The following is a 27,714-nucleotide window of genomic DNA, read 5'->3' as shown; positions in this document are numbered from 1 at the left end:
TTCTCAATTCAGAGTTCAGATTTAATCCACTTTTATGTACAAAACCTCATCTTTTTTATCTCTAAATATGTCATCACGAGAGTATTAAAAATATAAATAATAGTCCTACAAAATTTGAGTCTATAAAAATGAACCCTTTTGCTTCTGTAAAAGGCGTTTTCAACAGATGAGCAACGTTCGCGGTTACACCGCGGGCCCCGGGCCTGTGTGACGAGCCTGCGCTCTCGCTGCCGCTGCTGGCACGTCTGGTTCTCGTGGGAACAGGAGTCCCGGCGTGGGGACCTCCGCAGCCCTCAGACGGCCCTCCCACTCGCTTCTGGGCCCAGGCCGCGTGCTTCCATCTCTCTGGGAGTCTTAACCAAAACACGTGGGATGTGGGGTGGCGAACGCGGCCGGCTCTACACCAGCTGTCTGTCCCCGTCTTCCTGTCCTTCCCCGAGTGGGTGCAGAGTGTCATCGTCGTCAGACGCATCCGCTTCCTCCTCGCTTCCCAGCGGCTCTGAGGGGCGCTTTATGCCCCGCTGCTTGGAAACTGCCAGAGCGTACTGGATGTTATAGCGGTTCCAGTCACAGCTGTGAAAAGCGCACAGGAGTCACGTCAGTAAGAGCAGCAGATTTTCTCTTCTATCAAGACTCTGGCTCACCCGGCACCCGCCTTCCCTGTGACCCTGAGAAAAACCAGCCAGGGACTACAGGAGCCCCCTCCCTGCCCCTCCTAACTCGGTTTCTGACCCACCCAGCCCTGCAGGAGTGGCGGCCTTCAAGGACCCTTCAAGGACCCAGCCGTAAGACCCACCTCTTCTGGTCCGCCCTCACCACCCCTGCCCCTGCCCGGACCCCATCCCAATAGCTTCCCCAGCCCCACCAGACACGGAGGAAGGGTGGGTGCAGAGCTTGAAGGCCTTTTAGAGAGCAGAGAAGAACGCTCCCAATCAGGTCAGTCCCCACATTAACAAAATAAAGGGAAAAAATCACACCCTTGTCTCCATGTAGGAAGCCACCCAGTGAGAAGGAGTAAAAGGTAAGGGACTATTGAGGTGGAGTGCCCTGGTGGCTCAGTTAGGCTCTTGATCTCGGCTCAGGTCATAGGTCGTGGGATCGAGCCCTGTGTCCAGAGCCTGCTCGGGACACTCTCTCCTCCTCCCTCTGCTTACGTGCGCACGTGCTCGCTCACTCTCTCAAAATAAATGAACTTTAAAAACAAACTGACCCCCCCCCCCCAACCTAGGTTTGGCAACGTAACCTAAGTGTTGCCTCCCCAATCAATACACAAAAGCCAACGGCACCCTACACGTCAGCAGCATGGACGTCCAAAGAACGAAGCATTTATCACACATCTACGTGAACGTGACGGAAGAATCCGTCTAACGAGGGGCACTTGGTCTCTGGGACTGAGCTCTGTCGAGTCACGGAAGCCTCAACAGAGAGAACGCTCTTCTGAGCATGCGGCAGAATTTAACACAGACCCCTTTCGCCCCCTGGCATGTTCCAGCGGGCGGCCAGGACACTAGAAGGAAGGGCTTGTTGTGGGCTGAACACTGAGGAGGCAGTTCAGGACAGACACAGGCCCTGCCTCTAGACACCGGGCAGTCACCAGCAAGGGCAGAGAACACGCTCCGGAAACAGGGCTGGGACACCTCAACGCTGACCCTGAAGACCGCAGACCCACTACGTGCCCAGTCAACGGGACCAGGAAAGGCCAAGCGGTGGTGATCACGGCCGCTGTGACTCTGCTGAGCCTCAGGGCAGGGGGCAGAAGGTGCACGAACCACGAACGAACCGTCCGGCGACAGGACAGAGAACTCGTTTCGTTGGGGGATCGCTCGAAACTCCCGGCCACACCCGCAGCCCGCCAGCCCCGAGTCCCACCGGGGGCGGCCCGTGCGCTCAGTTCACCAGGGAGGGAGGGAACACCTCCCAGTGTTTTGTCCCCAAAACAGACGACTCGGGGCAGCCCCCAGCGTGGAACCAGCCGGCGACGGGCCACCCCGCCCCACCCACTGACCCCACCAGCCACACGTACAGTTTGGAGACACTGTCCAAGTGCCGCTGGATGCTCTTCTGAAGGAACTGAACGGCCGGCAGCACCTTCCCTGCTCTGGAGAGGAGACTTGTCTCAGCGCACAGCACTCGCCGAGGCGCTAGCTGTGCCCTCTCGTGTGTGTGTGTGTGTGTGTGTGTGTGTGTGTGTGTGCGCGTGCACGCGCGCGCGCAAAGCTCCCCCTTTGACCTGCAGCAAAGCGCAGCTAAGCGACGGGAGACGGGCGTCACAGCGGACGCACCCCTCACCTAGACTTCAGCTTCTGCCCGTGCACGAGGAGCAATTTCTGAGTCCATATGAGGTAGAATTCCAGGTGGCGAGACACTTCGAAGGAGGAAGCCAAGAACTCCAGCACTTTCTCCACGTACAGCTCAGGAAGCGAGGAGCTGACAACCTCGACTGCGGGGGGAGGAAACTGTACTCACTCTGCCAAGAACTCTCCCGCGGGAGAGAAGGCGAGCGCGGCCTAGACCCCACCCCGCGCGTGCAGGGGCCGAGAAGCTGCCGGGCCCGTCCAGCGCTCACCCTCATCCCAGGGCACCGACTCCAGGACCTCCTGTAGCAGCGTCCGCTCGTTGAGCCGGAAGGCCATGAGGATGGCCCTGGTCAAGTCCTGCTGGCGCACGGCCGCCCGGATGCGTGCGGGGGTGACGTCGGTGTCCAGCTCAAAAGGGTCAAACAGCATCTGGGCGTCCAGGGAGTAGACGAGGAGCCCCTCGGTGGTGGTGGCCGCCCAGCAGCGCCCTGGGAATTAGGCAGTCGGGGGGTTTCCTGAGCATCCGCTTTCACCTTCCCCGCTTTTACTTAAAAGGCACCGAGCAAGTCCCCGCGGTCCCAAGAGTATCAGCAAGAAAGGGGCACGGGGACGCCCGCCCCCCGTTCCCACCCCAGCCACCAGCCGCTTCAGGGCAGAGCCCGTGTGCGTCCGCTCGCGTCCCGCGAGCACCAGGCCCGGTCAAGTCCTCCGTGAGCCTGTGGGCTTCCGGCTCTGCGGCAACGTGGCGTCCCCACTGTGGAGCCGGCGAGACTGGGCCACGGTCTGCACCCCGACTCGCCCGGCCGTACTCGGCCACGTGCCGTTCTGTGCCCTGCTGCCTCCGCCTCCCCGTCGATGCTGGGGAGTGTCGGCCGTCACCCCCCGGACGAGCCCACTGCAAGCCCCCCTCCTGTCCGCCCTGCGGGACCGCATTTACCTAACGGTCCCAGACCCTGCGGGCACAGACAATCCCCTGCCGCGCCGCAGACTGGCACACGTGAGGACGCTCGGCGCAGCCGCCTGCCTCCGCCTCAAAGCCCAGCGTGTCGGGAGCGAACAAAGACCACACGTCACCCATGGAGGACAGCGAGGCCCAGAGCCAGCCAGAAGCTGTGACCAACCTCGTCACTGCCACAGAGGTGCCAGGCCCACCACGTGCACCGTGGGCCCGGAAGCCCATCGGGACCAACCCCCACGCTTCCCGCCACCCACGACCCATTGGCCAGGGCTCACCTGTGGGAGAGAAGCGAAGCGAAGTCACCCGGATTTCAGGCTTCAAGTGCCGAGAGCTCATGTCACCTGGAACACAGGAGCCTTGCGGTTACAGGGCAGCCCTCTCCCGCCGCGAAAGGAGGGCTGCCCTGCTGCTCCAGGCCCAGCGGGAGCGGCGGCTCTGGCTCCTGGGCCCCGCGGGGAGTCTTGTGCCAGGGCCCCAGATGCTGTTTCACGGGCGCCGCTGGCCTCCGCAGACGAGCCCCTGGAGCACACGCTTCTGTGGGCGTTCAGCCTGGCCGACGGACACCTGCCCTATTCTGCGAAAAGGCCTTGGCACAACCCAAAGGCTGAGGGCAGGGTGGCTCCAGTCCCCACCGGCCACTCTGCCAAGCACTCTGTGCAGTGCACAAGACGCACGACCTCACAGGGCAGCTCTGTGGGGTGGGGGCTCGTCCTCACTGGTCATCGCCCTGTGCATCTCCTCTGGAAACCTATTTTAGTTTAACTTTTTGAAGTTTATTTTATTATGACAAAGAGAAAGAGCAAGAGCGGGGGAGGGGCAAGGAGAGAGGGACAGAGAGCCTCCTAGGCAGGCTCCACACTGTCAGCACAGAGCCTGACGCAGGGCTCGAACCCATGAACCACGAGATCGTGACCGGAGCCGAATTCAAGAGTAGGAGGCTCAGCCAACTGAACACCCCCAAGGCGCTCCTGAAATTTGTTTTCAAATCTGCGGTGTGAGGGGTGCTATGTTCCAAGCTCAACGACACGTACATCACCTGAGAAAAGGCTCCTCTCTGCCTGGCCCCCAGCCACCTGGAAGCCAGCTCAGCAACACTTCGTGTGTATCTCCCCACAAATTCTCTCTGGGGGCTCTTGACCTCAGGGGGACCAACACATGGGGCTGGGTTCTCATGGGTCCAGCGGACCCCTCAGTCCCCGACACTCACCACCAACAGTGCCTGTTCTGCTCGAGTTGTGACAATCAAAAGTCTCCAGACACGGGGCGCCTGGGTGGCTCAGTTGGTTGAGCGACCGACTTCGGCTCAGGTCATGATCTCACGGTTTGTGGGTTTGAGCCCCACGTCGGGCTCTGTGCTGACGGCTCAGAGCCTGGAGCCTGCTTCAGATCCTGTGTCTCTCTCTCTCTCTGCCCCTCCCACACTCATGTTCTGTCTCTCTCTGTCTCAGAAATAAACATTAAGAAATTTAAAAAGATGGGGCGCCTGGGTCGGTTAAGCGTCCGACTTCAGCCAGGTCACGATCTCGCGGTCCGTGAGTTCGAGCCCCGCGTCAGGCTCTGGGCCGATGGCTCGGAGCCTGGAGCCTGGAGCCTGTTTCCGATTCTGTGTCTCCCTCTCTCTCTGCCCCTCCCCCGTTCACGCTCTGTCTCTCTCTGTCCCAAAAATAAATAAAAAACGTTGAAAAAAAAATTAAAAAAAAAAAAAAGAAATTTAAAAAGAAAAAAAAAAGGTCTCCAGACAGGCTGAGAAGCACCCTTGCCCATCACTGAGAGCTTAGAGACCCCACTCTTGTTAAGAGATTCCTGAGAAGGGGCTCGGTGGAGGCAGGGCTGCTCCAGGGCCCACGGCGATCGTGTGGTCCTGGGTCCGTCACCCAGCCAGTCGCTGAGGAGCCCCCACTCCCCAGCGTGCAGTGTGGGCCCGCAGGCGCGTGGTGGGGCACGAGCCAGGGCTGGAATGAGCCGACCCAGGCCAGCACGGGGAAGGGGGGGCAGGGGGCGGGGAGCTGCTCAGCAGCTGCTTGCCCAGGGCTGGCACAGGGGCTCTCTAGCTGGCGGTGTCCCCTCCTGACGGTCTACCAGGCCCCCGGCTCTCCTGCCCCGTCCCCGTGAGGGGCACGCACCCTGTGGGCCTCCTGGACCGCCAGCTCCCTGACCCCGGAGCCCTCCCTGTGGCCCACGTGTGGGTGAGCGCGAGGCACAGGGCCGGGTGCCAGCCGCTGAGCCAGGCTGCTATCACGCGGGTAAAGGAGGTGGGCAGCGCAGCCTGCTGTGGCCGGGGCCTCTGGAGACACGAGGGGTCCTCCGCTCACCTTTCTTCACACCCGGCAATGGGATCGCGACTCCGTCCTCTGCCCCGGCGTCCTGATCGATTAGCGCCAGGTTGCCAAACTCTGTCATTTTCCTCCGGTTCAGAAATTCCTAGAAGGGCAAAGCTCCAGATGTCTAACTTGTCCCCTGTTCCCTGCCTTCCTCACATGTCACAAATACTGACGGAGACCCAGCCCGTGTGGGATGCACGTGGGACACGCGTCCCTACCCGCTGCGCAGCAGAACCCGCCCTCAGAGCTGCTGCGGACGTGCAGGGGCCCCGCTGCCACCACCACGGCGGTCAGATTCCCTAATGCGCTGCACCGAGGGCTCCCGTCAGCCTCCACAAGGCCGGCACATGTGGGGCGTCTACCCCCTCAGCCTGCTGTCCTCAGGGAAACGGGGACACCTGCGCCCAGAATCCCTCGGGAGGGGGCGGGGACCCAGGCAGGCACACACATGCCTAGAGCCTTCTCCCGGTCCCCGTGGCGCCAGGACGTGGGGAGGGCAGCCCAGACCCGGGCACCCGCTCACCTCCATGGCGTCCAGGGAGAGGTTGCGGGAGATCTCGAACTTCTTCCTGAGGATCTGCTCCTTGACGTGATAGATGCACACGAACTTGGACATCCCTCCCGCCAGCACGCTCTGGCCATCCGCAGAGTAGCACAGAGTAGTGAAGGCCCTGAGCAGAGGGGACACACACACGCTCACCCCCAGGGACCCCTAGCGTGTGGCGCTCCCTCAAAGCCCAGCAGGCATCGTCCACGGGGCTCTGGCCTGGGGCTCACAAGGCTCCGAGGCAGCAGGCCCCCCAAGAAGGGACCTCCCAACGGACATGGCCCTTTCACGAAAGGACCGCATGGCTCCAGTCACGATGTTTCCTTGCTGAAGTCAGAAGGAAAAGGAGGCCACCGTGCCTGTCACCCGCAAGGCAACCACGGGCAGGGGGGCCTCCTCGGCCCTGCATCCCCGGAAACCAGGTGCCTACAGGCCTGGCCACGGGAGACGACTGTCCCACACACCAAAGGGCACGACCGACAGAAGAGAAAATAAACACGTTCACGCTTGAAAACACACCAGAGAAAGCGAAGAGAACCCACAGAGCAGAAAAGAGATTTCCAAGGGACAGGTCTGTTGGGGAGCTCCTGTCTCGAACACATACACCACTCGAGAAACACACAATTAAAACAAGCAAATGCCCTGGACAGACGCTTCTCCAGACACGACGTCCAGACGGCCACTCGGCCTGCGAAAACGTGTTTGACAGCATCGGTCCTTAAGAAAAAGATAAGTCAGCGCCACATCGAGACATCACCTCACGCCACGTCCCACGCAGCGATTTAGAAAAAACTGGCAGTAATGGGCGGGGACGGGGACAGGGACGTGGGGAAACCGGGACCCTTCCTGCTGCCGGCGGGGATATCAGATGGTGCCGTCACTTTGCAAAACACTCCAGCAGTTCCTCGAAAAAGTGAACCTGGGTTACCTGGTGACCCCGCCCCAAGAGCCACACCCAAAAGGAGCAGAGGCAGATGTGCAAACACCAGTCCCCAACGGTCCACAAGGCCAAGGGGGGAAAGACACAGACACCCGCCAACCGCAAACCCAACCCGGGCTCTGCACCCGCTCGCTGAGGCACTCACTTCCCCTTGGCCGAGTGCTTGGCGGTGACCTTGTCCAGCTCCTTCCTGCCCGTCTTGAGGTCGTGCCTGCCCTCGATGGAGCCCGTCTGCACGGCGTTCTCGGGGTCCCAGAAGGTGATCTGTGAGTTCAGTGTGGCGACAGCCAACTCTGCCCCGTCGGGACGGAAGGTCACAGCCAGGGCTGAAAAGAGACGCGTGATCAGGGCCAGAGAAGGAGCCCAGCCGGCAGGAGGCCACACCCTCCGTCCTCAGCCCTCCGTCCTCAGCCGGTGTCAGTGCAGGAGAGCCAGGCGAGCACCAGTGGAGGCACCAGTGGAGGCACACGGAAGCTCCCCCAGACAAGCCCCACCCTGTGAGGGAGGCCCCGGGGCCTGCGCTAGCGAGGGCAGGGCTCCAACTGCCTCAGGGGGCGAGAGGGTCCGGGTGCGGTCACGAGACAGGCAGGAGGCCAGCCTGCTGGGAGGGGCCGGGGGCGAGGGGCCAGGCCCGGCAGGGGTGCGGCACATGGAGAGCAGGACACAGGTGATTCTGACAGAACCGCGGGACGGACTGGACACAGATGACCTGGAGGCCCTGCAGACACAGGCCGCCGGCCGGCCGCGAAGAGCACGAAACAGAGCCGAGAGGGGTGGCGGGAAGCAGAGACACCGCACAGGCCGCGAGTCCCAGGGGCCCACGACGCGAACGTCACGCGCGTGGGGCAGGAAAGCTTCGCCCGCACGCGCAGACGGCCGGAGTCCGGGTGGCAGGGCCTCCCAACCTACCATCACCCCAGAGTCCTCCCCGAGGCTCCGCCCGACAGCGCTGGCTGCTTCTCGGGGCCAGCAGTTGAGCAAGCCAGCGCGCGAGGCCCCCGACACCGAGGGACACCACGCCCGGGGCGGCGAGGGGTCTTGGAGTTACGTCTGAACCCACAACCAAGATGGACGGGCAGCGCCCCGTCTAACGCAGCCTTCCTCGCTGTGTCAGAACTCCCGCCCGCCAGCCCCCCTCCCCTGGCCCGTGCACCCACCATCTGAGGTCAGGCCCAGCGTCTCCGTGGTCCTCCAGCTGTCTGCCATGTCCCACAGGCGCACCGTCCTGTCCCAGGAGGCGCTGGCCAGGACGGACTTCACTGGGCTAAAGCACAGACTGCTGATGGGGCCCTCGTGGCCGGACAGAACCTGTGGCGGCCGAAGAGGAGGTATGAAGAGGCCACCCGCCCCGAGGGTGCTGAGCACGAGGTCCCGCTGCCCCGAGGATGCAGGACGGGCTGGCTGTATCCCCGCAGGAAGGGAGGAGCCCCGGCCGGAAGCCGGAGCTGCTTGCTCCCCGCGGGTCTGCAGAGGCGCCCCTCCTGCGTGTGGCTGTGCCCCCGACCCCGGCCCCCAGCTGTGCGGCTCTTACGTCCAGGAGCCTGCCCGTCTGCATGGACCAGATGAAGACCTCGAAGGAGTCCTGTGCCCCGGCCGAAACGACCTCCCCGCTGCAGTCCACGGCCACGCAGGAGAACTGGGTGGGCCGTGGAGACGTGAAGGTGCGGAAGTTCCGGTACCTGCCCCGAGACACGAGTCCAGCTGGCAACGCTCAGAGTCCCGGACACCCCCGCTCAGGTTCCTGGGCCTTCCCCGAACCCTCGTGTATACGCCCGCGACCCTTGCCTCGCTATCACGGCCCGCCCCAGAGAAAGACTGTTAGAAAGGTCACCTGTGAAGGTCAAAGGCACGCACGGTCCCATCCATGGAAGAGGTCACGATGACACAGCCAGTGGCAGTGAAGGTCACGCCGGTGACCCCACTCGAGTGCTCCGTAAAAGTGACGAAGCAGAAGCCACTGAGGGTGTTCCACACCTTGACCTGCAGCGCGGAGAGGGAGGCTGGCACCAGCTCAGGACCACACACACGCACACATGTGCACACTCCACCGTGTGCCCGCCGAGCCTAGAGACGCCATCTGCCCCTTGCCTCTCTGCCGCCTCCACGTGAGGGAGGGTAGAGGTCTGTGGGGCCTGTGTCACCCTGGGGCGTACACGCACCCACATGCCACGGCTGCCACCACGGACAAGCGGGTGCACGTGTGCGGGAATCCGAGCCAGAGACAGAGAAACAGCCAGCCGGCCCCGGGTCATTTGTGAACCCCTCCCCACGAGCCCAGATGGAGCGGGGTGAGCCCGTGAGTTCCGGGCTGAACCCCGGAGCTGGAGCCTGGGTCTCCCCGGCTGGGCCAGCCCCCAGTGCCCCAGCCAGCAGACAAGGCCCCACGTCCTTCCCGCCCCAGGCCACGGCCCTGGCCACCTGACCAGCCCCACCTTGCCGTCATCCCCGCCGGTGACGATGTACTGCCCGTCGGGGGAGTAGGCCAGAGACACCATGCTGTTGAAATGGCCCTGCTGCTTGAGCACGTAGGACTCACTCTGCCACTCCCACACCAGCAGCTGGCCCAGGCCTATGGAGCACACGTGGGGAGGGGCTGGGGACCTGCCCACCATACTGTGCCCCGCGCCCCATCGGGTCCTGCCTTGTGCCGGCACCGGACCGCCCGACCCACCGAGGCCAGTGCCTCTGTCACCCTCCACCTGAGTGAGGGAACCCGGCAGGGACGCTGCCACCCCGTGTCACTGCCTCGCGGCGGCCCCGTCACCTAACGCAGCCCACCCGAGGCCCACGGCCATGGGCCCGGCTGACGGAGACAGGGGCTCAGCAAGCGAGGCGTCGCTGGTGGACTTGCGCCGCTGCTCCTGACGAGGGCCGCTGGCCAACCGGCCGTGCACGCTGGCACTGGGCCCCGGAGGCGAGGGGACCGCAGGCAGTCGTCCTGGGACAGGAGCTCCGTTCTTGTTCTGGCCGGACCCGGCACAAAGACGAACCTGCGCAGCCAAAGGCGATCCAGTCTCCGGAGCCGTTGACAGCGATGGAGGCGACCCTCTGATCGGAGACGCTGGGCAGGAAGGCGGGGCATCTGAAAAGGGCGGGCAGGCGGCACCACGAGCCCACTCTGCCCACCGCCCGCCTGGCCGTCCCACAGCCTCACCCCGCACGGCCCCGCACTCACTCCCCGCCGTCGCCCGGTGGGGCCGGCGAGCACGCGTGCAACCCGCCATTCCCCCCGGCCCTCACCTCAGGGAGTGGATGAGGTTGAACTCGGGGAGCTCGTGAAGGTGGAAGATTCCAGAAGCAAAGCCGGTGACCAAGAGGTGGGTCTTTTTGTGAAAGGCGGCAGCAGTCAGGTTGTTGAAATCTCCCTCCTTATTGAAAAAGTACCTAAATGGACGGGGGGTCAGAAGAGCCGTGGATGGAGAGCCGGGGCGCCAGGCCCATCTCATGCCTGTGCCCCAGGCCGGGCGCCCCGGCTCCATGCAGGACACGGGCCCCGCTGCAGCGGCCTCTCCTTCCCTCTGCCCGAGGCTCTCCCCTCCCTGATCCTGCACCTGGGACACCAGGCGGCCTCCCGGCTGGTTCCCAGGCCCTCTGTGCCTCCTTGTCACATCTCAGCCTTGGAGGGCGCGAGGCCCCCGCCAGCCTCTGTGAGGACACCTACTTGGCCAGCCGAGAGTATTTCACTTTTCCCTGCTGCTCCTCCGGGGCCGGTGCGGTTTTCCCCCGGACTGTGGTCTCCTCCTCCCGCTCCTCCTCCTCCTCCTCCTCTTCCCCCTGCAGCAGATCTGCCTTCCAGCCCGTGGGGGCTTTCGGCCTCAGGCCTTCGGGGGAGGTGTCACACTGCCACACACACAGGGCCCCGTCCTGGCTGATCGTGTACAGCTGGAAAAGGAAGCGTGTGGGAGTGGGTACGGGCCAGCCCGCGCCAGCCACGTGGTGGACAAAATCCCACATAGCTACATCCGTCTGCAGCCTGCCCCTGAGCACTGGCAGAGACGATGGCCAACGGGCAGCCAACAGGTGCCGCTGGCTCCTGAACACCCCAGGTAACCCGGGGGGGCACCTGTGTCTACGGGGGCCGGGGTGGGGGGGCAGCTGGCGCGTAGCTGAGATCTGGGACGCCATCGGGCGAGTGAAACGTACATCTAGGCTGCCGGATTCAAAGAAGCAAGCCACGATCGCGTCCTTGTGTCCTCCCAGCGCATAGTAGATGAGATTGTCCCAGCGCTCAGCTCCGAAAACCCACGTGGACATGTCTTTGCTCCCGACCGCAAAGCACCTGGACAAAAGAGACTCAGCTCGTCCTCGGGGTTTGTGGTGGAGCTCCACACAAGTGCGGGGGAGAGACCCAGGGAGACCAGCCGGGCCTGCGCTGCACCGATCTGCGTGTCTTGGTGGACGGGTCACTGCCCTCCCCACAGGGCAGCCCAAGGGAGCCCTGAGAATGGGCCACCACGCCCACGGGGTGCCGCGCGGGGGGCCCGGCTTAGGGCATGAACACAGGCAGACGCGGGAATAGGCATCGCCTCGCGGAAGAGGCGGGAAGGCATGGCTACAGGGCGCCGCCCCTGCCCGTCCATAGAGGAGCCACGCGCTAGGAGCACGAGGCCATCTCCCGCAGACGCGACTGTGCCCCACCTCTCACCCGGCGGTGGCCGGTGTGCAAAGCGGCACTGACCCCCAGCCTCCACTGTCCCCGTGCGCACAGTACAGGGCAGCTGGGAGCGAGCAAGCGGCTGAGGTGCCTTTCAGGGCGGTTAGGGGTGCGGCCGTGAGGGGACGGGGCCGGCCCCCATGTTGGGAGCAGCTCCCGACTCTGCCGTGGACACAGCTGCTCCGCCCATCTGGTGGCACCGACCGGGCCGCGACACACCGGATACAGCATCCCCAGCGAGGCTGCCATCCCGTGCTCCGGTGTCCAGGGGCGGATGCCCCAGGCAGTGCAGGCCCCACTCAGAACCAGGAGCCCATCCTGCCTCCAGCACCTCGTGAGGCTGGACGGAGGCCATTCCAGACCGAAACTCTGGTCTTCGACAAGAGTCACCAGACTCCCCCCCCGCCCCCCCCCCCAACAAGAGGCCAGCTACTAGGCGTCCCCCTCAGGCCCCGCCCGCAGGCCTCACCGGGAGTCGTCCATCCAGTCGATGCACGTGGTCTCATCGTACGGCCCAAAGTAGGTTTTGTCCAGGACGAACGCGTTGAATTCCCGCTTCCTCCCAGGGGCGTGGTACATCTGAGCGATGTTGCCTTTTGTGACAACGAACTTCCTGCCACAGAAAAGGGGCCATTGATCCATAAGACCCATGGAGTCCCGAGACCAGCTCAGCCTCTGAGGACAGTGCACGTGCTACGAGGCGATTTCCTATGAGAGGCAAAACATAGGGGCCTGCCTCTCCATGGCCCCCAGACCCCCTCTCCTCCTATAGGGACTGAGGCCAAAGAAGGACAGGGGGATGGTCAGAGAGACAGACCGACCCTGCAGGCACCCTGAATGCTGCCACACCTCTGGCCGCCCGCCAGCCTGGGACAGACGCCCTGGGAGCCGGAAGGACAACAGGGCTCTGCACGACGGGTGCTGGGGAGTGGCCACTGCCTTGGAGGCCGTTCTAAGCAGTTTCTGAGTGTGGACGTGGAACGGGGGCTCACGGCCGAAATCCAGGGCTGCCCCCTCCAGGGCACATCCGGGTCAGCCTGGGTGTGAGCATGCTGGGAACCAGCCCCCTCTCCTGTGGCCCTTGAACCCAGAGCAAGGCTGGGTCCAGCCAGGGCCCTGTCTGCACACAACATTCTCACTGCGCACGTCGAGGCTGGGGGTCAGTGCCACTCAGAGACAGGGGCCCCTCTGTGGCTCTGCTGTCTGGAGGCCACAAGATCCTCCTGAGGACAGTGGCTGTTCTGAAGGCAGTCCTGGACAAGGACCTTCGGAATCTCCCGCTCAGGGTGGGAGCCCCAGCCCTCAAGTAGGGGGAGCGGGGCCTGTGGCCGTGCAGCCCCGCGGGAGCCCAGACGCGCATGAAGATGAGGCCTGAGCACAGGCTCCTGCGCTGCCACCTCCCGTCGAGAGAGCCCCCCCGAGCCCCGCCATGCGGGTCATGGAGGCCACACCAAGCCCTCACCTGCCGTCAGGGGAGAAGGACACGCTGTGCACGGAGCCCTTAAAGTGGAAGTGATGGAGCACGGACCTGCAGACCAGGCTGACCAGCAGCGCGTCCCCCCCTGCAGGAAAGGAAAGTGGCGGATGTGCAGTCGCCCCAGACGGGACACCCAGGCGCATCTGCGTCCCCCCCCCCCGCCCCCCCCACACCCTCATCCCAAAGCCCACCCGGACCGCAGGCAGGACCGCGGAGGCCTACGCCCCCAGCGGGACAGGGTGACGGCCTCGTGTGCCCCAACCACCTGAGCCGCTGTTTCCCGGCCAAGGGCACTTACCTTCATCGACGATGATGGCCAGGCGGCCGTCTGGGGACAGCCCGACACACTTAACGTTGTACCGAGTGGCCAAGGGCAAAGTGCTGGATTTGTTGCTAGGAGACAAAACCAGAGCTGTGTCCTTGGTCTCAGTTGTCAGATGAGGGGGGCAGGGGTGGCCTGAGACCCTTCCCCTCCCCACCCTTCCTGTCCCTTCCTGGCTCTGGGGCCAGAGCTCCCGGTTGGGAAAGCAGAAAGAAAAACAGGTCCTCGGAGAGTATCTGGTAAAGCAGATTAAAAACCTTAAAACTGGGCTTCGGTTTGCCAATTTTGTTTGTAGAACCACATCTGGGGAGAATTTTACAGACGTTACAAAGTCGGAAAACTGGAAACAAGCTACACGTTAACAGAAAGGATTAACCACAAGGTCGGCACACGTAGGCAGAACTGTTCTTACAGAGCCGGGAGAGTGTGCAAAAACGGAAAAATAACGTTAAAGACGGGTAACCGCTGCTTAGAGTCTAACTTGGTTCCCTACTGTCCTACTTTCTAGTTTTCCTCCAACGAGCACGTGCTCCTTGCTCCAGCCAGCCCCAGCAGACGTCATTTAAACGCAACGGCAGTGGTGACGGTCACGCCTGCACTTGGACCTGAGTTCCCCCACCAGCACTGCTCTCAGGAGCTTCAGAAGTCCCCCTCGGCAAAGACGTGGACCATCGTCCCACCGTACAGACGGGCTGAGGCCTGCAGAGCAGGACAGAAACCCGGGCGACAGGAGGGTCTCACCCCGGCCACACGACTGCGGGAAGCAGGGACAACCGCTCGGGAGTCCTTCCCCTTGAGAAGGAAGGACAGAGCCACATGCTCGTCCGGGAGGACAGCACACCCAGCAGGCAGAACTGAGCCGCAGTGAGCCGGCGACAACGCAGCCCAGCAGCGGGAGCTCTGTCCTGGAGGTGAGGTCAACAACCTAGATACTGGGCTTCAGCTGAGGGACCAGGCGCACTCCTGACCCGCTGACACTCCGTATACCCTGGAACAGGCTTTCGGGCTGCGGCACTTAACGGGAGCACTAGTGAGAGGAAGGCACGGTTAGCTTTTGCCCACACGCCATAGCGGTCACTGTCGTTAACATCTTGGTAACACACTTACTTTTTAAGGTCAAACACCGTCACTCTGTTTCCCACAGGACTAATAACTGAATTTCCATCGCATGTAAAATTTAAGTTTCCACACCGATAGACTGTGCCCAGCAAATTCGAAAACTGGAAAGAAAATAAAGCCATCTTAACGCAACAAAAGTACAAAAGTCTCAATTTTGGGAAAGGGCTAAACGAGGCCTCTCTCTGGTCAAGGAGACAGCTCAGACTCCCTGCTCCCCCCGGGTCCCTGGTCATTCCTGGGGTCCCTCCAGGCATCCCCTGGGACACTTGCTGGCCACCTGTGCAGCCCAGCCTTGAGCGAGAGGGAGGGAAGCAAAGTGAGCCCAACCTCCAGGGGCCCTAAGCTCCTACTGAGGTGGGGGAGGGGCACTGGGAGTATGTGGGACGCGTACAAGGACAGAGGCGTTTGCCAAGTGCAGAAGAGAACAGGACCCACGTTTCAGGAGGAGAAAAGGGCACTCCAAGGGCATCTGGGGCTCAAGGCTTCTTGAACAGAGTAACCTGCTGGGCTCCAATTTATTAGTTAATTCATTCATTCATCGCCAAACTCATGTGTTCCCTGGACATGCTGCTGGATGCTGGGCTCTGTGCCCTGATGCCCTCATAGTCTATGTCCAGGGGGCGGGGCACTGAAGAAGTAACTACAGAGCATGTGTAGCGATTGGAAGAGAGACGTAGTTCTGAGACTGGTCAGGGAAGGACCCCTGGAGGGGCCGCCGGAACCAGAACCTAGAGAGAAGGAGCCAGCAGGACCAGCGTCTGGAAGTGATGGCCCTCATAACCTCAGGGAGCTCAGAGAGAGAAGCCTGGCCAGCTGAGAACATTTTAAGCAGAGGCTGGCTGTGATTCAAATCCCCCCCCCGTTTTTTTTTTTTTTTTTTTTTTAAAGACCATGCTCACCACAGCAGGAACAACAGGGAGAGCAGGAGGGAGGCGGTTAGGTGATGCTGTCCCGACCAGGAAGGTGGCCCCAAGGAATGGAGAGAGCGGGTGAAGTGCAGCCGCCAGAGAGAAGCTGGCTATGGGCGGGAGGAGAGCCCCCACCCAGCCCCTCCTGGTTTGGGTGGCAGGGGAAGAGAGCACTGAGGAGCAAGCGCCAGCAAGTGTGGGGTGGCGCTGAAGAAGGCCTGCGCTGTGGCCAGAGCCAGGCCAAGGCGCTAAGGACCTGGCACGAACCAGGGAGAGAGGCACGCGACCAGGCAGGAGGCCGGGGGCAGAAGTACCCTCAAGAATTGGGACCCACAAGGTGTGGACGGGGTAAACCTCCAGTGTCCCCACCATCGGGCAGCCACGTGACCCTGACAGCGAAGGAAGATGAAGGCGACGTTCCGGGGCTCGGCTCCGCGGCTCCTCTGCCCGCGTGCAGCCGGGAATCAGGCCTTCAGTCCAGGGCTGGCCTGTCCACGTTCATCCCGCTAGGGCTCCGTTCTCTCCCGCGCCCACACCTGCCGCTTGGGGGCCGGGGCCCGCCTCTCCGTCCGGGTCCGGGATGTCCGCCCATGGCCCTGGGGCCGGCCGCGCAGGTTACAGGCTGAGAGACAGTGCGGCCCCACCGCCCCCCACCCCGGACCCAGCGCCGCGGCCCCGGTCCCGCGCCCTCGCTCACCCGGTAAGCGAACTTCATCGCGGCTGCCGCACGTGTGCTGTCGAGAAGCCTCTGCCTCCAGGACTGCCAACCCCAAGAGAGCGCTTCCGGGAGTGGCCGCGGCGCCGCACCACGGCGCCCCCAGGCGACCCGGAGGGACGGTGCAGCCCGAGACTTAGCCCTGCCCACAGGCCACGCCCCCTTCTCCCTGAGGCAGCGTCCCGGCCCGCGGGTCCGGCCCCCACTCCTCCCCGAGGCGGAGTCTCAGCCTCCGACCCCTCCCCGAGGCGGAGACCTAGCTCTCAGGCCCGCCCCCGCTCCTCCCCGAGGCGGAGCCCGCCAGCCACGTCCCCACCCCAGGCGGAGTCCTATCCCGCAGGCCCCGCCTCCGCTCCTTCCAGAGGCTGAGCCCCGCCCATGCCCCTTTCCCGTGGTGGAGTCCCGGTCCGCAGGCCCGCCCCCGCTTCCTTCCCGAGGCGGAGCCCGGAGCCCTCGAACCACGCCCCTAACCCCAGGCGGAGTCCTATCCCGCAGGCCCTGCCTTCGCTCCTTCCCAAGGCTGAGCCCCGCCCAGGCCCCCTCCCCGAGGCGGAGTCCCAGACCGTGGGCCCCGCCCCCGCCCCGACAGAGTCCGTCCGCAGGCCCCGCCCCCACCGCACCCCGAGGCGGGGCGTGAGACTGCCGGCCCCGCCCCCCGGTACCAAGCAGGACTGGGGCTCTGTCCTTCTTGGGTCCCGCTTGCGCCGCTGCCCAGAACGTTCACGTCCTGAGTGGGTGAGGCGCTCTGACCCCACGCTTATTTAAGCTCTGCATGATGAATGGGGGGACCAAAAACAAGGAGACTGAGTAAACTAAAGAAATCGTATCAGCGATGCTACCAAACGTCACAAAGGCAATTAACTTCATTGGCAGACAGAGCTACAAAAACAAAAAGCAAAAAACAAAAAACAAAAAAACCCACAACCCCAAGCCCTTAACACTCAAATGTCTTTGTTCCTGTAGGCTATTGTTCCTGTAGGGTAATGAATTATGAAAAAATCCCTCGTGCTCCCCACAAAGCAAATAATCTATGCTTCGAGTCCGGAAGAAGGATTAGGGAGAGAAAACCAGAAAATTCTTCAACTTCACACACTCAACTTTCATGCTCCTCACCAAAAGAATGAAGTTCAAAACAGCAAAGTTTCTTCTTAAAATCTGTATTTTCAGAATTATAATGCTTACATTTTAAACAGTCTTAATACAATGGTTTTAGTCTAACAATATATTACAGAATAATGTGAAAAATGACTCTCGTAGTAAACCATGAAAATGTAATTAATACCTGCAGTGTCAAAGTCACCAACTTGTCACCTTTTCCAGTCACAGAATCCCAGCAAATTGGATTAAGGATACTTTTGGGTCTTATGGCCTGACGTATATGATGAATAAATTTAGAGAAAGGGGGCACTTTCATGAAAAATCGAATTCCAAAATCACGTAGGGTTTATTTTAAAGATCACAGTTGACTGCAAAACATTTAGATCAGTGTAGTTTGTTCTTTAAAAAGTAGTATCCTTTTCATTTAATGCACACTTCTGGAGTGTTTCTTTCATTTCATTTTATAACTCACTCTTCTTTTAAACACTAGAGAAAAACTGGATAGTAGCCTGTGTGTATTTTCTCTACTAACTATGGGATATCAACCAAGACTTCCTTATATGAGAATCCAACCCACGACCGGCTGTGCTGACAATGGACCGTAGGTAATACTCATTTTCAGATTAAATACAATTTCCACATTAGATCAGAAGTTATAACTTTTCCAATCATAGGAAACCCCATGAAATTCACCAAAATTATAACTTATTTCCTTTTCCACTTGCTAGTATTTACATGTTCCACAGATATTTGTAAAACAGCTGCACATTCTGCTTTTTAGCTGCACATTCCATATCTGGCTTCACAATTATTTAACAGCTGCTACATCTTTACTAACAAAACCAGCTTGTCGCAAACACATGAGCCTTATTTTATTGTAAACACAACAAAAATCGAATTACTGTCTTCAAGAAAAAAAAAAAAGATGAAGGTTTAGGTAACATTTTTCTTTTGGGTAAAACGAAACAAAATAAAAACAGAGGCACCCTTGTAACTTAGGTTGCAAAAGATCTCTCAGGTAATTGGGGGAAAAAAAACCAAACCTCCAATAAATTTTATTTCATATGAATTGAGGACAATAAGAAGCCACCATGAACATTTTGGATTTCCCCTTCCTTTTCTCCCTCTATATATATTATGTAATTAGAGAATTTCATCCTGGGATTGGAACCTAGACACACACACACACACACACACACACACACACACACACACACAATCAAACAGAAATAAGGTAACCATCGAATCACATGTCCCCTTCCGGAGTGTAGAGGGAAAGCCGCATTAGGCACGGAGGCTCCGAGACTGACCACGTGAGGTGTTTCAGGCGGAATCACATCTCAAACATCTCTTCATCCACAGGGCTTGGCAGATCCGTAGGGCAATCATCAATTTTTACAACAAAACAAACATTTTAGAAACCCTAAACTATCATTAGACTCCGAAGCTCTAATTTGCCTAGTTGACCAAGTTTATTAGTTTTAAAGTGCACCTAAGGAAGATTAATTTCTGAAAAGTTTAATTAAACTCACAAATATTGATCTTCTTTACGTATCTCCAATTTCTGTAAACGAAAAAGACACAGGGTGGGGTGCGGGGGAATCACACCACCTTATTTTCTGAGTGATTTGAGAGACAACACAGAAGCGTGGGAACAAGGACTCTGATCTGCCCCTTCACCCCCGCAGCCCCAAGTCCCCGCCACCCCCTCAACGCCAGCCTCCTCCAGCCTCTCTCTGGCAGGTGACAAGCAGGCCCCTTTCCTCTCCAGCTGGGCGTGAGGCCATGCCCTCTGGGCCTGACCGCACTCCCTTTCTGCATCAGCCTGCCGGGCTCCGTTCTGACCCCGCTTTCCCGGGGAAGTAAGAGTTCTCTATCTCTTATGTACAAAAATACATCGCTTTGGAGAGCTGGAAAAGGTTTCATACAGCCAACACTTATTTACAAGCTGTGACTCTCACACCAGTAAAAACAAACACACATTTATTTTGTCCTTGATTTTTGGTGCAACTTCTACATAAACATTACATCAGTTAGTCTGTACTTTTAAAAATAATAAATCAACCATATGTACAATTAAATTTACAACCGAGAGCAAATTAATCCATTGGTACGGTTATGACTGCAATTTTAGTGGACCGGCAGAGAATATTCCAAGACTTCCGTCATTCCCATAACCAGACTAGAAGCACACTGACAGGGCCCCGCCAATCTCCACTGAAATGGAGCCTCTTAACCTCTAGGGCTTAAGGTGTGGAAGAAAGTATCGATTACACAGCGACAATGACACGGAAAGACTTTTAAGGTGAGAAGAAAACAATGTACCAACCCCCAATGTAATGATAATTAAAATAAATACATATTTAATTCCAAGTGCATATGATAATTCAATCAATATCATGGGGAAAAGGGGTTCCAGAAACGTTTATTCCTAAACTATTTCAATACCAGTGGTCCCTTAGGCCCTGGTCTAGTCTCCCCAAAGTACCTTAAAATGGCTCCAGCTAACGGAGGCTCCAGGCCCTCCCAGTGTGACGTCCCAAGGCACAGAAGGGGCTCAGTTCCCTCCCCCCTCCAGCACTCAACCTCGCCGACCCGCTCTCAAAGGGTGTTATTCTAGAGAAGCACAACTCATCTGGGTAAAGGATGGTGTATTATCCCTCAGGAGCCTTACAAATCCAACCGGTCCAGAAAGAGGGCAGCCGTGGGCCCAGAAAGGCATACACGTGTCACTACTAAGACGGCGAGGGTGGCCGCGTGTCCCCCCTGGAAGGCCCACGGACTCCATAAGGAGCCGGCAGACCGGGAGGCTGCCGGGTGAGAGAGCAGGGCACGGACCTTCCAGGGGCAGGGAGAGGACTGGCGGGGGTGGGGTCCCGGCAAACCCCGGAGGCGCCGGCACAAGGACAGGGAGGAAAAAAGAAATAACGGGGAATCTTACACCACGGACAACACGGAAACGACGCTGTCACTCGGCCGACCGGCTGCGCGCTGACATTCTCTGACGCCTCCACGGCCAGGCAGAATCACCAAGAGTCCGGTTAGCGTAGGATGTGACGCTGGGGGGCAGAGGAGGCGGGACCCCTTCGAGCGCACTCACGGACGGCCCGGGGCGCGCGAGGACCCGAGGCACGGTCATGTGACGCTGACTTCGAGGACGTGGTCGTCTTTGCTGGGGATGACCAGCACCTGCGCGCCCACGCTGGCGTTGAAGACCTGGCCGGGAGGCAGCGCCTGCAGCCGGGGCATGGGCAAACCCCTGTGCTCGCCGCCGGAGGCCAGGTGCGCGCTGCCCCTGCACCTGCCGCCGCCGCCGTCCGGCTGCTCGTCCACGTGCTTGTCCACCGACAGCCCGTCGCTCTCTATCCAGCTATCTGCAAAACGCACAGGAAGTGAGGTGCGGGCCGGCGACGGGGACCTGCTACCTGCCCCGGGGAGCCGCAAGCCACCCAAGCTGGCCTTCCGAGCGAGAGAACGTTAAACGAGGCCACCCCTAAGGGGATCTGGCACGCGGGCCCTCAGAGGACCCAGCCCCGGAGCAGGCGCCTACAACCCGTAACCCCGAGCGGGTTTTCGGTTAGACGCCGCCGGCACTGAGCACACGCGACTGGTCAGGAAGCATGGGCCCTGCGAGCGGAGCCCCCTTCCCCCATCCCGCACGGAGCCGTCTCTCGCTCCGACGGCGAGCGCACCCCATCTCTGGGTCCTTACCAGCGTCCAGCTGCAAGGAGTGCGCGGAGTGGTGGGGGAGGTATTTGAAGAGCCTGACGTCGGGAAGGGGCAGGTAACCCGCAAAGAGGGGCATCACCTCCATGTGGACGCGGTGAGTGGCCCGGGCGGCCACAGGCATGGAGATGACGCCAGAACTTTTCCCACACACCGCCCAGTTGCTACTGTTGTCGACCACTGAAACGCAGACGAGAGCACTGGTTTGGCCCCGGCAAGAGCGTTCGGTTTTCACACCCAAATAAGAGGCGTCAATAGTCCCACGCTCCAGAGCGCAAAATCCCAAACTGGACACAGTCTGTATCTTAATGTCTCCTAACTGCTCCTGAACATAAAACACATCGGTTTAATAACGAAAATACACGTTAGACGCGTAGGGAAAATCACTTTTTTCTTCTCAAGTTAAGAAATGAACAGCAGCAATTCAATTTCACTTGAAAACTTCATGGGTGATGTTTCAAGACGGTGGCCGCCCTGGCTGTTCAACCTGGAACGCGGGCAGGGCAGGACGCTGGCGCGTCTGGTAAGCGGTGGCATAAGACTAGGGGTCCCGATCCCAACTCCGCTGCTCAGAGAAGCCTCTCGATGGGACGGAAAGAGACGTATGGAGAGCACCTCCACCAGCGCCTCAGAGAGCCTTCGCGCACAGCAGTCATTGGCACCTTCTACAACACAAATGTGAGGTCCCTCGGCACGATGTGAATCCCCAACTGGGAAGGCACTCAAAAGCAAAAAGGAGAGGAGCCTTGTCCTCAAGAAGTGGATGACCTTGCAGAGAGGTTACGGCGTCCCCTCTGTAAGGGGACGCAAAGCAGGAGCCAAGGGGCTTCAAGGACTAGAAGCTTCACGAGCAGCAAAGAAGGGGCAGCAGAGGGCAGGCTGCCTACAGATGGGGAGGAGGAGCCTCTGGGGACAGGTGGTACCAAAGGACACGCAGAGGCCGAAGCCGCATGTGGGAGGGACACGCTGGAGCGGTTCTGTGCGTGGTCCCCAGGGCAGCACGGGGCCAACGCTGCCTTCACACTCCCGCCTTCCCCCCACCCCCCGTGTTGCCCTGCGCGCCGGGCGGGCAGGACCGCGGGTCCCAGCGTGAACCGAGGCCCCACAGGCGGGAGAGTCGTGGCGGTGGGCTCCCCAACACCACACATCTGGGGATAAAAACTGCCAGTTTTACTTAAGCAGGTCCTTCCTGAAGCAGTCAAGTTAGTTTTATTAAATGCAACCCTTAAGTAAACATCTTTTTAACTTTAACTCAGAAACGGTTACGGACTCACAAGAGGTTGCAAAGCATTAGAGGGAGGTCCTGTGTGCTCCTCACCCTGGGCTCCCCGAGGCACCGTCTCCGGTAGCTCAGCACGTGGACACGGGCACAGCACGGGTCACAGACTACCGAGCTCACCGCGGACGGCATCAGCGGTGCCGTTCAGTCTGGGGAATTCGGCAGATGTGGTCTCGGGAATGAGTGGCGGGAGCCCGCCGTCACTTCCAAGGTGCCAACGATACAACCTCAAACTCTGATCAAAGTTGGGCTTTTGGAAAGCTTGGCTTTGCCACTGGGATCCAGGCAGTGTCCCAGGACTCAGACCACCCTAAGGAGCTCAGCGGGAGCTGGAAATGGGTGCGAACGCGTCATTCGGTAGAACAGAAGGTGACAGCACGTGCAGGTCCACGTGCATCAGGAGGCCCATTTCCCAAGTGACCAAGCCATGGTGTCACAAAATGCTGCCTGGGTAGAAGAGCCTTTCAAACCACAAGCCAGGGACACCTGGGTGGCTCAGTCGGTTAAGCATGTGACTCTTGATTTCGGCTCAGGTCATCATCTCACGGTTGTGACACAGAGTCCCGTGATGGGCTCTGCCCTGCGCGTGGAGCCTGCTTGGGACTGACTCCCTCTCTCTCTCTCTCTCTCTCTCCCTCCCTCCCCCTCCTTCTCCCTCTGCCTCTCCCCACCCGCCCCTGCACCATACACTCTCTCTTTCCCTCTCAAAAAAAAAAAAAAAAAAAAAAAAGGAAGAAGAAAGAGTCAAACCACAAGCCAGGTCAAAGGATCTAAAGAAACTGAGTACGAGAAGTTCATTCACGTGATTTCAGATTCCACCCCGTAACTGGCCTCTAAAAGCCCAGCACTTGTCACGTTTTGGTGTAGTATCCCAGTAGGTTGTTTAAAATACTGCCCTGTACCAACTACAGATCCACGCGGGCCTGGGGTCCCGTCACGCACTCCAGCCGGCACAATGTGTCACCGCAGACCGAGTCGGCAGAAAGGAAGGCTCAGCTGCCTTCCGTGGAACCAGGAATCAGACAGATTTGAAAGAACTCAAATCAAGGTCATCCGTCTATTTTCTTTTCTCTCCTTTTTTTTTTTTTTTCCAGTTTATTTATTTTGAGAGTAAGAGACCATGAGATGGGGAGGGGCAGAGAGAGAGAGAGAGAGTCCCAAGCTGGCTGTGCACTGTCAGCGCAGAACCTGAGCTGAAGTCAGAGGCTTAACCCACAGTCACTCAGGCGCCCCTTCTCACTGTTTCGTCTTGCTTTGGAAAACAGCTATCTTTCAAGCATGAGTTCGTGTAATGTTATTTTTTAAGTAGCTAAAGAAAGAAATATTTGGCGCCTCAACCGCTTTTTAGAGCCTAAGAGGTCCCGACACTCCACGCCGACGGCCCTGGCGGAGGAGGAGCGGGGCTTCTGGGGGAAGTCAGCGAGCAGAGGGGCCCAGGCGGGGGTCAGCGTCAGGTGGGGGACGGAGCGGGGGATTCCAGGAGGCCAGAGGGGAAAGGACAGCGGCAGGGACTCCAGGGCGCATGGGCCGCTGAGCACCAGAGTTCTGGCCTCGCTTCCACGGCCACGGGAAGGCCCCGAGCCCCGGGCAGAGAGGGACGGCAGCTCTAGGGGCCCCCGTGTTCTCAGCACTGAGCCCAACGACTGCTTAAAAATACCTGTAGGAAGAATGACTCCCCAGAACCAAGTCCAACATCCTGCCAGCCTAGGAAGCTGCTATACAATGCAACATTCAAATGAGCTTTTTCGATTCTAGAACATTCTCTCTTCAGACAAAGAACACTATACTCTGAGAAAGGGAGGGCACCATCACTTCAAGCACTGGAGTAGCACAACAGCCAGGGGAAGAGATGCCTCCAGACCTACCTTCATACATAAGCTTGGTGGAAAAATACTCGTCGGATTCTGTCAGTGCCTCATCCTTATCCACCTCCAAGAGGTCGGAGAGCCGCGTGATGGACACCTCCAAGGAGCAGAGCGAGCCCGTCCTACAGTGCTCCGTTCCCGAAGGGGGCAGGATCTCAGCTCTCACGTTATATAACGTCTGGGCAAGAAAGAGACAGACAAGCACAGATGCAGAAACAACCTGGAGAAACGCTATTCTAGGCCACGGGGGTGCTGCCCACAGACGTGCCAGAGGGCTGAGGGAAGGGGCCGGCTCAGCCCTTCGCGGAGTCAGCCAGCAGAGCTGCTGCGCACGGCCCCTAAACAACCGCCCTGGAGGGACGGCGTGCCTGCCAAGTCCCCACCTCAGGCACCTCAGTCTCTCTCTTTTTTGGGGGGGTGGGGGGGTGGGGGATGCTTGTTTATTTTTGAAAGAGGGCAAGCAGGGGAGGGGCAGAGAGAGGGGGACGGGAAGACAGAGGATCCATCCAGAGCGCCTGGGTGGCTCAATGGGTTGAGCGTCCGACCTCGGCTCAGGTCACGATCTCGCGGTTCGTGGGTCTGAGCCCCGCGTCGGGCTCTGTGCCGACAGCTCGGAGCCCGGAGCCTGCTTCGGATTCTGTGTCTCCCTCTCTCTCTGCCTTTCCCTACTCGTGCTCTGTCTCTCTCTCTTTCTCGAAAATAAATAAACATTAAAAAAAAATTTTTTTTTAATGGGCAGAGGATACGAACAGACATCTTTCCAAAGGAAAAAAATGCAAGCGGCCAAGATGTGCACGAGAGACGATTGGCATCATTCACCGTCAGGAAAGTGTGGCAACAGGGCCAGGGTGAGATGCCACCTCACGGCCCCGGGGCCGGCTAGAAGCAAGGAGACACCAAAACAAGTGTCGGTTTGGATGTGCAGACCCGGAGCTCACACGCTGCTGGGGGGTATTCAACGGTGTCCCTTTGAAAACCAGCGCGGCAACTTCGCAAAACCGTAAACAGAGTTGCCACAGGACCGGGCAACCCCACCCGGTTATCCGCCCACCGGAGCTGAACTCGCAAACACTCGCACGGGGACTCTCACGGCATTACTGTTCGGAACAGCCCCCGCCACGTGTGTCCCCTCCACGGCGGACACAACCCAGATGGCCAGCCACCGACAACTGGGAAAGGAAACGTGGTCTATGCACACAGAGGAATACTCTTCCTCCACTGAAGTCTGAAGTCTGCTCTAAGCAACACAATGTGTGAACCCTGGGAACAGTCCGCCAAGGCAAAGAGGCCAGTCGCAGAAAGAGCCGCGGGACACGCTCCCGTGTGTAGGAAGTGTTTGGAACAGGCAGATCTGCAGGTTGCCTAGGGCTGGGGTAGAAGGTTTCTTTCCAGAAAGATCAAAGTGTTCTAAAATGAAGGGGCGCCCGGGGCGGAGTGGGGGGCCTCAGTCGGTTGAAAGTCTCGCTCTTGATCTCAGGTCACGATCTCAGTTTGTGAGATCAAGCCCCACGTCGGGCTCTGTGTGGACAGCGCGGGGCCCTGTGTGGACAGCGCGGGGCCTGCTTGAAATTCCCTCTCTCCCTCTCTCTCTGCCCCTTCCCGCCTCGTGCTCGCTCTCTCCCTCTCAAAATAAAGAAACACTTAAACAAAATTTAAAAACCAAAATAAATAAAGCAAAATGCCTAAAGTGTTCTAAACTGAGAGCCTGGGGTCGCCTGGGTGGCTCAGTCAGTTGGGTGTCCGACTGGATTTTGGCTCAGGTCAGACCCCAGGGTTGTGAGATCGAGCTCCACATTGGGATCCATGCTGAGTGTGGAAGCCTGCTTGATTCTCTCTCTCTGCCCCTCCCCTGCTCACATTCTCGTTCTCTCTCAAAATAAATAAACATTTAAAAAACAAAAATAAAATGAGACCATGATGATGGCTGCATAACTGTCAATATGCCGACTGTGCTGAACTGTCTACTTCGAATGGGTGAAATTCATGGTGTATAGAGTGTGTATCTCCATCTCAAAACAGCTTTCCTTGAAAAAAAGTGGCGTCTTTATTTCTGGGCCTCACAGAAGGCGTTTTCTTTTTTTAATTTTATTTTAACGTTTATTTCTTATTGAGAGACAGAGAGGGACAGAGTGCAAGCCGGGGAGGGGCAGAGAGAGAGGGAGACACAGAATCCGAAGCGGGCTCCAGGTTCCGAGCCGTCAGCGCAGAGCCCGACGCGGGGCTCGAACTCACGGACCGCGAGATTGTGGCCTGAGCCGAAGTCGGACGCTTAACGGACCGAGCCACCCAGGCGCCCCAGAGAATGCGTTTTCAAAGAGCGATCCACCGGCAATGTCTCTGTGCTCTCCATGTGGAGAGGAAGCAGCAAAGCCAGAAGCCACAGCGTGACCGCGGGCGAGTTACCGCGTGGTAATAAGCAGGCCAGACACAGTCACCGCCTCTGCACCACAGGAGTGGCCGTGGCGCTGGTGTTAAAACACCAAAAAGGCTCCTGCTTGTGCCACGAAAAGACGAATCATGCTGGTGACTACACCGCAATCTAAGTCTGATAAAGACAGTGAAATAAAACAGTCTTTTGGCTGAAAGGGGTTACATAGCAAGAGCCACACACACAAACACACCTCAAAGTGCCTGACAACTTCAGCAGTAGAGAAGGGAAGGAAACAGCACAAACTTGTGTATTTGCGTTTTGATTTCCCTGACACAACATCCAGCGTCTCACCAAAGAAACGAACACACAGCCGCGTGTCCTCATCTAGCTCAAGGCTACATTCAGCTCCACGCTTCATGCGCAGGTTATGGGAACGTCTTCGCAATACTCGTGAAGTCAGTTTCTACACATTGTCAGCTTTTCTTTTAAAAAATCAGAGATGTGCCTTATAAAGTAACCCCCCCTGAGCGGCAGCCAGGATCAGGATGAAAGGACTCTAAGAAACAGTTCCAGGACATTCTGAATGTGGGCGAGAGAAAAGGGAGCAGAGATCAGGAGCCTTGGGTCTTTATAAACACCCATCTGAAGGCCACCGGCAGGCCTACGCCAGGACCACACACGTCACCCGAAAAGGACCCGCGGGTCTAAAATAAATCAGCCAACGACTGAGCTACTCCAAGTGTTAACTCTTTTCCTTGACCTGTTGCCTCATTACTCTGAAAGACTTTTTTCTATCCGATTTTTTCTTAATTGAAAGGAGTATGATGCCACCTTCCATTTTCCCACCCCACACTCCCACCAAAAAATGATGCAATACATACGAAAAAATTTTCCACTTGAAATTCGTAAGTGTACGGCTTTAAGGGGATGGAGAGCCGTCCTCCCGAAGCCGGGGAGGATCCAACGGAGAACCGGCAGCGCAGAGAAGGGGGAGGTTCTCGCGTCCACTTCAGCTCCCACACAAAGAACACTGACTGCTTGCTGTGGATGTGCTGCAGAAAGAGTCACTGTCATTGCGCACACGGACGCAGCGGACACCGCGCCCCAAGCCGCGCTC

The 27,714-nt window shown here is 58.8% G+C and overlaps 2 protein-coding genes across 8 annotated transcripts in view; both read right to left on the bottom strand.

Moving 5' to 3' along the window:
- Positions 1 to 7: 7 nt before the first annotated feature.
- PWP2 (PWP2 small subunit processome component) lies at positions 8 to 16,371 on the bottom strand. Of its 2 annotated transcripts, none has more exons than XM_058732173.1 (21): positions 16,241 to 16,371; positions 14,624 to 14,736; positions 13,493 to 13,587; positions 13,180 to 13,279; positions 12,187 to 12,330; positions 11,207 to 11,342; positions 10,725 to 10,945; positions 10,304 to 10,447; positions 10,054 to 10,124; positions 9,496 to 9,632; positions 8,895 to 9,043; positions 8,595 to 8,742; positions 8,221 to 8,371; positions 7,209 to 7,389; positions 6,100 to 6,247; positions 5,568 to 5,676; positions 3,531 to 3,596; positions 2,567 to 2,785; positions 2,290 to 2,440; positions 2,024 to 2,098; positions 8 to 573 (listed from the first exon to the last, which is right to left on the bottom strand). In XM_058732173.1, exons 1-21 carry the CDS (start codon positions 16,256 to 16,258, stop codon positions 399 to 401), a joined length of 2,751 nt encoding a protein of 916 aa, XP_058588156.1. In that variant the 5' UTR covers positions 16,259 to 16,371; the 3' UTR covers positions 8 to 398. The 2 variants fall into 2 exon arrangements, with proteins under 2 accessions (XP_058588156.1, XP_058588155.1); XM_058732172.1 differs by lacking the exon at positions 16,241 to 16,371 and adding an exon at positions 15,535 to 16,214.
- Positions 16,372 to 19,322: 2,951 nt separating this feature from the next.
- The window catches only part of TRAPPC10 (trafficking protein particle complex subunit 10), an 87,340-nt gene continuing 78,948 nt past the window's right edge, over positions 19,323 to 27,714 (bottom strand). For 5 of the 6 annotated variants that reach the window (XM_058732165.1, XM_058732166.1, XM_058732171.1 and 2 more), the window contains 4 exons: positions 27,479 to 27,649; positions 24,227 to 24,404; positions 21,068 to 21,262; positions 19,323 to 20,730 (listed from right to left, as the gene is read on the bottom strand). In XM_058732165.1, the coding sequence (XP_058588148.1) occupies positions 20,492 to 20,730; positions 21,068 to 21,262; positions 24,227 to 24,404; positions 27,479 to 27,649 (783 nt within the window). In that variant the 3' untranslated portion in view covers positions 19,323 to 20,491. Of the gene's footprint in view, positions 20,731 to 21,067; positions 21,263 to 24,226; positions 24,405 to 27,478; positions 27,650 to 27,714 lie in introns of those variants that run through there. The other variant, XM_058732170.1, reaches the window with a different exon arrangement.

Source organism: Neofelis nebulosa, chromosome 5, assembly GCF_028018385.1.
Source record: "Neofelis nebulosa isolate mNeoNeb1 chromosome 5, mNeoNeb1.pri, whole genome shotgun sequence".
NCBI lineage: Eukaryota > Metazoa > Chordata > Mammalia > Carnivora > Felidae > Neofelis > Neofelis nebulosa.
This window is presented reverse-complemented; position numbering and strand designations above follow the sequence as displayed.

What these genes read in the sequence shown, in the direction of transcription:
- PWP2 (XM_058732172.1), bottom strand. Translation starts at nt 15,915, where the DNA reads ATGGTGGGGACACTGGAGGTTTACCCCGTCCACACCTTGTGGGTCCCA. An exon ending in ACGGTGTTTGACCTTAAAAA is followed by an intron (nt 13,588 to 14,623) that starts GTAAGTGTGTTA and finishes TTTGTCTCCTAG; the next exon opens with CAACAAATCCAGCACTTTGC. An exon ending in TTGGACAGTGTCTCCAAACT is followed by an intron (nt 574 to 2,023) that starts GTACGTGTGGCT and finishes CGCTTTTCACAG; the next exon opens with CTGTGACTGGAACCGCTATA.